Raw genomic sequence first — 11,689 nt, 5'->3', positions numbered from 1 at the left:
CTAATGGATTTCTAGTTCCAAGGTCCTTTCACACTCTTTCTCAAAACAACACACCAGATCTCTCACCATAGCCCATAATCCTATTACCATGTTATTTTAAGGTTTCTGTTTCTGTGATGAAACACCATGAGCTAGAGAAGGAGGGGAACCTGGAAGCAGTTGTTGATGTAGAGACCCTGGATACTGCTTACTGGCTTGCTCCCCGTGGCTTGTTCCAGCTGCGCCTTTTTAGAACCCAAGACCACCAACCCAAGGCTGGCACCATCCACAGGGAGCTGGGCCCTCCCACAACAATCACTGATTTACACAATGTTGTACAGGTTTGCCTGAAGCTCAATCTTATGAAGAAAATTTTCTTTTTTGAAGTTCCCTCTTCTAAGACTACTACGACTTGTGTCAAGTTGACATAAACTATCCAGCACACAGGGGTCAAGAGAAAATAAACTCTAATGGGTCATGGAAAATCTTCTAACCTCATTAGTAAGTTGATTTTGGAGCTCCTCTCAAGGGCTAAACATTAGGTTAAAATGCGACTTTGTGATTGCAATTTCCATTTCCTTGAATTGTGGAATCAATGAAAAGAAACAAAAACATGTTGAGTTTCACTTTCATGTTCTCGGAAATGTAGGAGATTCTGGAAAGAAACTGGACCCCCCTCTCCTATGTGATTGGCTAGCACACTCTGAAGGTGGGACCAAAGTCAAGACAAAAGAGCTACCCATCTTCCTGGTTTCTGCTGAGGAAGCAGAGGGAGTTCCAGTGAGGGACCTCCAGCACAGCTGAGGACTATTCCTGTCCTGAGCAGTGAGAGCATCCCCTGGACACAGGATTTTCTGGTAACTAGGCATTCAGATCTGACTTCTCACCCTCCTCTGTCTCTTTCCTAGAAAGCCTGTGAATAACAAGACATTTAGAGAGAAATCTTCAGAGTTGGGAACCTCAGTTTGGAAGCAAGGGGTCTTTGATTGGAGGCAGGCAGAACTGACTTAAAGATGTTCTTAAGTAATTATTCAAGTTTAGATAGACCTAAAGCAAATAACAAGGTTATTATTTAAAATTTACCCAGTTGTTTTAGATTTGGGTTTTGTTTTTTTGTTAGAGGAAAATGAGCCTTTCGGTATATATGTGTTGTGAATTATAACTATAGAATATATGAAAATTGTTGTGTCTCAATCTTGTTACTGCCCAGTATTTGTTTCTTGTCCCATTCTACCCAGTTCAGGATATTTATTTTAAACTCCAGTGGAAACTAGATTCGGGTGAAAGATGCCCTCTGTAGGATGCTTCTGCTGTAACTTTGCTGGAGAACAATTTTAGGGTTTGTTTTTAAAAAAAAAAAATATTTGTATTTTCTGTATGACAAATTAATGCATTTCTGTAATATTTTGATCATCTTCACCTACTATTTCTCTGTTTTTCCCATTCTTATTCTCTCTGGGATCCTTCCTCTTCCCATGGATGCCCCTATGTTTTGTCTTCTTCACATTTTTTTAATATTCCATTGATTTTAATCAGGGTCACTTGCTTGTTCTGGTGTGGGATTATTTACTTGATCATGCTCAACTTTCTAGTTGTCGTATCTCTATAGAAAAATGACTCTTTCTCCCCCCACCAATTTGTAATCCTAAGCTAAGGATAAGGCATCATGTGCCTCTGATCTTGTTCCTGCTGAAATGTGAACAAGCTAAACCTTATGTAAGTCTCCTGCAGGTAACCCCAGATGCCAGGAGTTTACACCTGCAAGTGCCATGCCATAGTCAGAAGAAATTATTTCACGCCACTCCCCCTGCCCCATTCTCTGTTTTCTGCGGTGTTCTCTAAACCTGGTTAGGGTGGAGGATTGATAAAAAGTTCACTATTTTATTTAAGAATGAGCACTCAACCATCACTTACTCTCACCACTTTGACCAGTTATGAGACTACCCACTGGGTAGCATCAAAACACTAACCACTGAAAAGAAATAAATAAAAATTTAAAAACCAGACAAAAATCCAAATGGGGAATAAGCAAAAACAACCACAAAATCTTTGTCTCAGCAAGGCTGAGAGCATCAGTAATCTCTGGTATAGTCCAAAATATTTAGAGGGAAATTGGCCCATTTATCAAAACAGCAGCACTTGATGCTGAGGGCCATTTTTAATGAGGGAATCCTCTTTGACTTGGTGGGTTTTATCATGAAGTTGGGGCACTAATAAAAAATGCATCCTTTTGTACTGATTAATATTTCATGTCACTATAGTTTGTTGTGGTCATACTCTGTGTAAGACATTTAAGACAAATTTTTCTTGTTTATTTTCTTTTTCTTGTTCGGTAGTTCTTTGAGAATTTTATACAATGCATTTTATTTGTTTTTTATAATATTTATGTATTCATTCTCTGTGTCCTCATACACCAGAACTAGGTACTTACATGCTAGAGTATGCTTGTGGAGGTCAAAAGACAAGGTGTGGAAGTCAGTTCTGTCTGCTATGTGAGTCTTAGGATTAGAACTCACATCATCTGATTTAGGGACATATACCCTTGCCTGCTCAGTCTTGCTGGCCCAAGACCGTCTTAGAGTGTGCATAAGTAGACTAAGACATGGGAACCAAAGGATGGGAGGCTTTTATAAAAAGATCCCCAGCAACTTTTGTCTTAGTAATTTTCCCCCAGGCTAAATGCAAAGGCTTCAGGCTCATGGTTGCCCTGATAGATCCAACTACTTTCATTTTCATCCAGGTTCAGTCAGCTTTTGTGAGTGACCAACTTTATTACCAAATACTTCATTTCAGTCACCATCAGAATAGCTTAAATCTGACACTCCTTCCATCCCCCACTCCAGCACCCCACCCCTCACTGCCTCCATTAGGTTTAGTGAGGCTGACTGAGAGTTGAACCTGGATGTCTGTCCAGCTTGACAGACAGTAACAAAACTCAGAGGGGACCCTGGCTTTTCAGTAGGACTTGCCTAGCCAGCAGGCCAGGAGCTGAGCAGAACCCCACCACCCTGTAGAGTCATCACTTTTCTGAGTGTGGGGAAGAGGGTCTGGCTCTGTGGCTGTTGTGGACCGTGCTCTGCTCTGCTGCTAGCGGTGCTGGGGCTGAGGGCCTGGCCCTACCAGCAGTCAAGCCGTCAGCAGGAAACAGAAACAGTTACCGCCTTAAGGAAACATAAAGTTTAGAAATTTATATAAAAAATATGCATACCAATTTAGGTATTGAAACATCTAATCCCATAAATGTGCATAAAAACATATTATGTACTAGCCATGAACTGCTATTGGGCACAATGTTTTGTGACTTATCACAACCTTTATCTTATGGTTCTGATGAATATTGTTTTGGTTAAAGTCTACTTTTGTAAATGTTACCCAAAGAAAATCAGTATCTTAAGAGACCCTTATTGATATAAACCAGATGAATTTTAGATTTGTATCAGTGTAGTAAGCTTTGGCCTTAGGAATTTTAAAAACTTTTAACTATAGCTGACAGAGAACAGAACACAGAGATTCCTTTAACTAGAGGCTACACAGCTCGCACCTCAGGAAAACAAAACAGAATGGTTGTGTGCTTTTAAATTAGAAAGCAGTGGAATCCTAACTCAAACCATTTATTGGCGTTAATCCACTAAAACAAATCTGTGGATGCCATTCTGAGCAGTGACTGTGCTCAGGTCTGTGTTTTCTTTTGTTATGCTAGGGCCTCTGTTGTCTCTTAGTAGAAACTTTATCTTATCGAGAGTTAACTATGATAGTTCCAGCCACAATGTGTCTTAGGAAAGCAAAGGTCATTGTAATATTCAACAGACAATTATTAACCCAATTAGCCAGAAGCTCAGGAAGAACACACGTTAATAATTCTGAAGGTCAAATTGCCTTTCACCAGCAAATCTAAGTTATTTGCAAAGATTTATTCATGTGCACTAAAAAGGATTTAGTCTCATCTAATAATTTCAATTTAGCTTAATCCCCTCTACAAGGCCATTTGGTGCCATGGAAGCAGTATATGAGCATAAGCATGGATGTAGATATAACACAATATATACATACATAAAATCTGTATCAAATACCTTATAACACAGCCAAGGAATATTTGTAAAATGTATCCTGCAGGTTATTTTTTAAGTCTTATGCTCTGATTACCTTTTCAGTATCTCTAAGTGAGCTTCAATCTTAAATCTGTTCTTTAAAAGTTTTAATTTTCTGTTGAAGTAAATTAGAAAACTTCTGTCTCAGTATGTAGTTCCTTAAACAGGATGAGTAAACAGAATGTTGTTGAAGGTGGAAAACTTGAAAACATGAAAACTATTTTCTTTACTCACCTGAAATTTTGACTTGGGTGCTTACAAAACTAAGTTGTAAAATCACACATCTGGAAGTTTTTGGAACATGGAAAACACAAATCATCTAATCAGTAAAACAAACACAGATCCCAGCCTTTCCCCCTGAGATGCCTTTATGTAGCTCTATAGGATGAGAAACTCCATCTCAATCTCCGTCCCATTAGGAAAGATCCCAGGTCTGGTATTCTAGAAGCACACTGGGGAAGATTTGTTATGAATCTCTTAAGGGGTTGTGAATGCCATAGACAGACAGGCAGAGAACAGCATGACACAGGCTCTGAGATCAAGCCCATGTGGCAGAAGAGGGAATCCTTTCTTATGGGTCTGTGCCACATGATTGATGAGAAGCCTACAGTGCATGCTTGTAGTCAAGAACTCTATCTATGGGTTGGGAGCAAGAATCTAGGGATAAAAGTGGTTTTAGTCATGGAAACCAAACCACTATAATTTCTGTAACGATCACCAACCAAAATGGGGTTGCTTTACAAGCTGAGGTGCCCCTGGTTAGCAATTTAGATAGCTACAAATTACACCCAGTGTTTCTTCCAATCTTCTAAGACCTCTTTTGAAGAGTTGGTTCAAGGGCCCTACAACACTGGCCGGAGTGGAAAAACATCTTATGATTCAGAAAGGCCAAAAAGATTTCTCAGGACCATCAGGCTAATCAAGAGCTGAATACTGGGCTTCTGAGATGTCTCCCTTCCTGGCTTTATCTCTGTCTGAGATACTTACTGAGACAGGCTTCTTCAGTTTAACCACAATAGAAATTCATTGCATTTAATCCACCTTGTAGTGAGCTTAAGCCAAAATAAAGAAGCAAAATATAACACATTAGATAAATACTTATTACATAAGTTAGGCAAGGCAGGCATTGAGCTATTTCCAAAGTGATGCTTTAACTCACTGCCTAGCAAAGGAAGCATGGTAGTTTTCTTCATGGGGTCCATAGATGTTCATATAGGCGTAGGCCAGCTTTTAAGCAAGCTCTTTTTAGAATTATATACCCTAAGCATGCTTAATATTAAATTGATGGACAGAAATGCCTCTCAGAAATCCCGGCTTCCTCAATAATATTTTAGCTGACAATAAAGAAAATGATATTTTGAAGGAACTGAATGCAGGAAGAAATCTGTCCATGAAGGTACCTGCTTTGCTTAGTCAATAACAGATTGGCACATGTTCTTGTCCTATCTGAGCATCCACACAAGGAGGCTAATCCCACATGGCTTTACAGCATTCAGGGTACCCAAATATTTTTATAGGAAGGCCAGTAGCTTTACTTGTTTTCCATCTCATGATAGCTTCTTGTGTCCAGATTTAACATGAATCCAAGGAATAGAGTCTAGTGGAACCTGAAGGTTTTTAGCCCTCTTTGCTCATGGCCTCTGCTTTCTGGTTTCCAGAACTCTATGGGCTATGGAATGATGCATGAAAATCTGCCATGGAATCTGAATGCTGTAGAACTGAGTTATACATGTCCATCTACACCTGTTGTTCCTACAGTAACTGACTTAGTACCTGCCAGTTCTCTCTTTCCCACTGGGGCATCTATGAAGTCAAGCCTATGAATATAACCCAAGCACCAATACAGATTGGCAAATTCAGATTCCAGGAGTTGCTATTGTCTATATCAACTCAGCTTCCTGTCTTCTGCACATGTTGTCCGTGTTCATTTGTAATGCAGCAGGTGCCCTGCTTATACTATCTATGTGTACCAAGCAACCATTGGGATGGGTGATGTCCCTAACAGAATTTTTCTGGCTTGGCTGTTGATTCAATTATTCAGGGAGGCTACGTCTCTTCAAAAGAAATTGGTGCTGGGCGGTGGTGGCGCACGCCTTTAATCCCAGCACTCGGGAGGCAGAGGCAGGCGGATCTCTGTGAGTTCGAGGCCAGCCTGGTCGACAAGAGCTAGTTCCAGGACAGGAACCAAAAAAAAGCTACGGAGAAACCCTGTCTCGAAAAATCCAAAAAAAAAGAAAGAAAGAAATTGGTCCTAGGACATATCTGTATGGCATGGTGACTGGACTGGCAAGCACTACACCCCATATAAATATGCATTATATTTTGCAAAGTTTGGTCCCATTTCACCTTAGAAAGAAGCTTGTCCATTGGCCTTCAATCCAACTCTTTAATGGAAAAGTGTTAGATTTATAGATCAGGAAGGGTTCATGAATAAATGTTCAAATAAAAAGACTTCACTTAAAGACCAAATTTAGAAAGTTAGACATGACGAGCAGATAAATAAGGGACTGTGTGAAACCAGAGGTTTGAAAGTGTGAGGGGCCATTAGCAGATCTAAGTAGAGGAATAAGAAGAAAATATTTTTCTTGAAAATACCATGAGTACTGTACAGTTCACAAAAGCCAAGTAGCACAGATGATAAAGAATGAAAGAAGCAGGTACAGTCAGTCATGCAGCCCAAAATGGAGGCCATGACCAAATACAGCTGATTTGTACTGGAATCTGTAATGTGAAGGGCCTCTGGTCATGAAGTCTACATGGGACAGAGGCACAGTGCAGACTTAATGTTAAGATGGATCTGCAAAGACACAATGGAGACTAAAACATTAAAGTCTCATGTGATGATCTCAGATCCTGCAGAAAGAATGGCCCTACTGTGTCACTTATTGGTGAAGTCTAGAGAAGCCAAACACATAGAGATGGAAGGCAGGGTGATGGGCAAAGCTTCGGGAGAGGGAAATAGGATGATGTTGGTCAAAGGACACAAAGTCTCAGATGTGTAAAATGAACACAGTGGGAGATCAGATGCAGGACTGCAATCATTAAGGATGGCATGTGGCAATATACTTGAAATTTGATAAAAGATAGATCTTAAATTTCATAAACATCCTCCTGACTCTTCCTTCTTTCCTTCAGTGCCATTAGTTGCTCACAGTCATGGGTCAACTGTTCTCTTCATCTAATGATGAGCGCCACCAAGATTTGGCCTCCAGCTTTAAAGAATATTTTAAGAAGTTCAAGGTAGGAAGCAAAATCATCTCTCAGGAAACCATAGCTTCAATTGAGTTAAGCCTGTTGCAAGGAAACATGCAGGGGGCAAACTCTTCAATCACTAATGCATTAAAAGAAATTGATAGCACCCCACTCAGTGTGGCTGTGACAGGAGAGTCTGGATCAGGGAAGTCCAGCTTCATCAATGTCCTGAGGGGGATTGGGCATGAAGAGGAAGGTGCAGCTAAAACAGGTGTGGTGGAAACAACCATGGAGAGGCATCCCTACACACACCCCAAGATTCCCAATGTGGTTTTTTGGGACCTGCCTGGGATTGGAACCACAAATTTCCCACCCAAAGATTATCTGGAGAAAATGAAATTCAACGAGTATGATTTCTTCATCATTGTTTCTGCCACACGCTTTAAGAAAAATGATATAGACCTCGCCAAAGCAATCAGCATGATGAAGAAGGATTTCTACTTCGTGAGAACCAAGGTGGACTCTGACTTAAAAAATGAGAAGGAATTCAAACCACGAACCTTTGACAGAGAAAAGGTCCTGGAGCAGATCCGCAGCAGCTGTGTGAAGACCTTTGAGGAGAATAAAGTTGAAGTACCACCCATCTTCTTGATCTCTAGTAAAATCTTATCTGACTATGATTTCCAAATCCTGATGGACAAGATTATGAATGCTCTCCCTGTACACAAACGACACAATTTTATGCTCTCATTGCCTAATATTACAGATGCGGCCATTGAAAGGAAGCGGCAGTTCCTGAAGCAGAGGATTTTCCTCGAAGCCTTTGCAACTGGCGTACTCAATATGATCCCTTCACTGACCCTCTTAATGGGCAATGATGTGGAGAATCTTAGGAAAAGTATGAACTATTATCGAACTGTCTTTGGAGTGGATGATGCATCCTTGGAGGGTATGGCTCAGGAATGGCGAGTGTTGGTGGATCAGCTCAAGGCAAAGATGAAATCTCCTCATGTGTTTGAAACTACAAAGGAAGAAACAACCATACAAGAAAAGCTTTCAAGACTTTATGAGGAGTTCTGTTTGACTAACGGGCACCTATTTGCTAAGAATGTTTATGTTAAAGAATTGTTTTTCCTGAAATTTTGTTTCCTTGACATGGTGACAGATGACGCTAATGTTCTCCTTCGAGAGATATGTGTAAAAAATAACTTGGTTTCTGATTAGGCTAAAATCTTGTAGCTGTCAAAAATCAGAATCAATGACAGAAAAAAAAGGACACTGATATTGCAAAACAATATAATGGGTTGGTTATTCAGGCCTTCTAAACTTTATTCACACTTAGTGATCATATATCTACATTAGCTGTTGCAAGGGGATTAAATATGCTTAAAGCTAAAAACATCTACTCACTTTCAATAAACGCTAAGATATATGAATTGCCCTTTTATCTGAATTTATGTCATATAAATCAACACCAATTTTTATTTTTAACATTGTGATGGGTGGTTTGATCGACAGACTCTAGAATCACATGGGAGATGAATCTCTGGACTTGTACTTGGGGAACTAATTTGCTTATGTTAATTGAGGTAGGAAGCACTGCCCACTGTGGGTGGTCCCATTCCCTAGCTGCTGATCCCTGACTGTGTATATGGAAAGGGAGGCTAAGCCGCAGCACACCTGCACTCATGCATTGCTCTCTGCTTTCTTACTGTGGGTGGAGTGAACTAGCTGCCCCCAGCTGCTGCTGCGACTCCTCTATAACCTTGAGTTTCACACTTATGTCCTCTCTTCATAGTAATACCACAGGAAAAGCCATAACTGGGCTGGAGAGATGGCTCAATTTCCTTGCAAGTCTGACGACCTCAGTTCAGATCCACAGAGCCCACAGAAAGCCATCTAAGCACCTGAAATCCATTTCGTATTTGAGTGTCATAGCTCACAGCTAGATTTAAACTAAACATTTTAATAATTACAACCAACATTCCTATAACATATTTGATTCAGCAAGTCTTTAAAGTTCTCCATTTTAGCATGTATTTTAACATTTTAACAGGCTCACAGACCTTAGCACAGCTGACACTATGATGGAAGTACCATTCAGACCACACAACTTAGCACATAGGCAACACAACAAACTTCATACCAAAACCAAAACAAATGCCTGATTTACCAAAATCCACAATGCTAGGAAAGTCATTAAATGTACAAACCTTGCTTTTCTGCTTCTATGATTCCACTGTTGGCCAATTGTTCTTGGTAACTAAGTATGTCAACCCAGATGTGGGTTTGTGCTTAAAAACTCTGAGAAAAGCTTGGGACTGCACTGAGATAGCAAACACACAGTGTAGTCACCAGCCAGCTAAAAAAGACATTTTGTTAGCTTAAACACATGTCTGAATGGTCATCTGTGATGAACATCCCACAACAACACGAATTTCATCTATTTTGCAAAACATTTATAAGTTGATATGCTAACATTGTTTATTCTTGGAGTCTTGAAGCTCAACCCTAGCCTATATCCAATCTATAAGCATTCTGACAACAGTAGACTTTCCTATTGTTTTGATAAGCCTTGGTTATCAAAGCAAGTTTGAGGAAATGTCAGGGTGTTCTTATTGAGTGAAACCTTCTTCCAACTCTGTTTCTGCAGATAGTGAGGCTCTTTTGAACCTCTAAGTGATGGTAAAGATATTGGGAGTTTCAGGACCAATGAAGCCTGGGTAAAGCATTGGGCTACAAATAGAATTTACAGGCTCGGTTTCCTCTCCTCGCCTCTTCTAAGGGGAACAACATTTGCTCCATGTTTCTCTGATATTGGGTGATCGTGGGTTTCAACATATGGTTTTTACAGTCTACAGTGAACCGGAGTCACTGCTGCTGGACGTTCTCTTCCTGTACAGACCCAGAAATGCTAGCATTAGATTTTTTTCCTAAAAGACAGTGGTATTTACAGACACTTATGCTCTCTGGTTTCTGAATTGTGTTCTAACTGGTTTGGGGTGTGAGGTTTGTAGGATGAGTTGTCAGAAATATCATTGAGAATGTTCAAGTGTTGTTATTCACTTACCACATCAGAAATATAGGATAAGCTAACCTGGGGTCATGCTGACTTTTTGTTTCCCTTCCTTAAAAAGGTTATATTTGTAGGACAATGAGCATCAGTGGTGGATACTCTTGGTTGAAAAGTTGACTATGTCAGGAATTAACAAAAACTCAAGTGTCTGGGTACATTAGTGATGGATTTTTTTTTAATTAACTAAATCATTTGAAGTGTGAAGATCCACTTTTAATCTAGATCTCTTGAAGTTGAAAGGTACGTGTTTAATCTGGGCTACACCTTCTGTTGCCAGCCAATATAAAGGACATAAAGAAAGTAAATTTCTTCTATTCACCTTCTTGCTCTCACTGGCAAGTCTATCCCTTCTCTGGCATTAGAGCCTACTTCTTCAGGATTCCAGTGTATACAGAAGACCAGCTGAGACATCCAACTGGATTCTTGGAACTTCCATTGATAGGCGGCTATTGTTGAACTACCTGGACAACAGCCAGTAGGCCTTTCTACCAGTCTTATTCAAGCAATATATAAGAGACTTATATAAAGATAGTAAAATGGATTGAGAAGTTGCTATATACGTATCTTCTATTTCAAGTGATATAAACTAACCTGGACTTTTTAAAGAACTCTAGGTTTTGAACTTGGTGTATTTTTATCTGGTTTCCCTTTTATTCTCTACATTCACAATCAATGTATTAGAGACTTCAGTATAGAATCTAGATTGTCTTGAATTTATGCCTAGATCAGCTAGAAATGAGATTTTTCTGAATTCAAGAAAGCTTTCTTGACTCATGCTATGAATATTTTTCCTTATAAATGAGTACAGCATAGAGTACATTTTCTGTTAATATTTCTCTTTTATCTATATATTATCTGGTAATTTAACACACATTAAGGAACCCTGATTGCTCTTTGGGCTGACGAGGGAGGGGGGCTTGATTGGGGGAGGGGGAGGGAAATGGGAGGCGGTGGCGGGGAAGAGACAGAAATCTTTAATAAATAAATAAATTTTTTAAAAAAAGATTAATGTATAAAGATCTTGTCTTAAACTGCTCTGTACACTGAACACATGAGTCATCTTACTGGATCCTATATATCAATTTTTGTCAGATTCATAGTTTAAACCTACTAAAGCCAGTAAGATGAATCTATGGGTAAAGATGCCTACCACTAAATACCACTAAGTCTTACAACCTGAGGTCAACTCCCAGGACCCACAGGGTAGAAAGAGAAAGTTGACTCCTGATGGTTGTCATCTGACCTCCACACATGTACCACAGCATGCACATACTTACACATACACAAACATACACACATTTAACTTTTTTAATGTTTTAACCCAATACTAAAAAAATTTCAGGCCCATTCGATG

General features: G+C 39.7%; 1 protein-coding gene across 1 annotated transcript; it reads left to right on the top strand.

Moving 5' to 3' along the window:
- The first annotated feature begins 740 nt into the window (after nt 1-740).
- LOC142847688 (interferon-inducible GTPase 1-like) lies at nt 741-11,331 on the top strand. Its single transcript, XM_075968612.1, has 2 exons — nt 741-836; nt 7,203-11,331. Exon 2 carries the CDS (start codon nt 7,224-7,226, stop codon nt 8,481-8,483), a length of 1,260 nt encoding a protein of 419 aa, XP_075824727.1. The 5' UTR covers nt 741-836; nt 7,203-7,223; the 3' UTR covers nt 8,484-11,331.
- Nucleotides 11,332-11,689: the final 358 nt, after the last annotated feature.

The sequence above is a fragment of the Microtus pennsylvanicus genome, chromosome 4, assembly GCF_037038515.1.
Source record: "Microtus pennsylvanicus isolate mMicPen1 chromosome 4, mMicPen1.hap1, whole genome shotgun sequence".
NCBI classification, from domain to species: Eukaryota; Metazoa; Chordata; class Mammalia; order Rodentia; family Cricetidae; genus Microtus; species Microtus pennsylvanicus.
This window is presented reverse-complemented; position numbering and strand designations above follow the sequence as displayed.

What these genes read in the sequence shown, in the direction of transcription:
- LOC142847688 (XM_075968612.1), top strand. Translation starts at nt 7,224, where the DNA reads ATGGGTCAACTGTTCTCTTCATCTAATGATGAGCGCCACCAAGATTTG.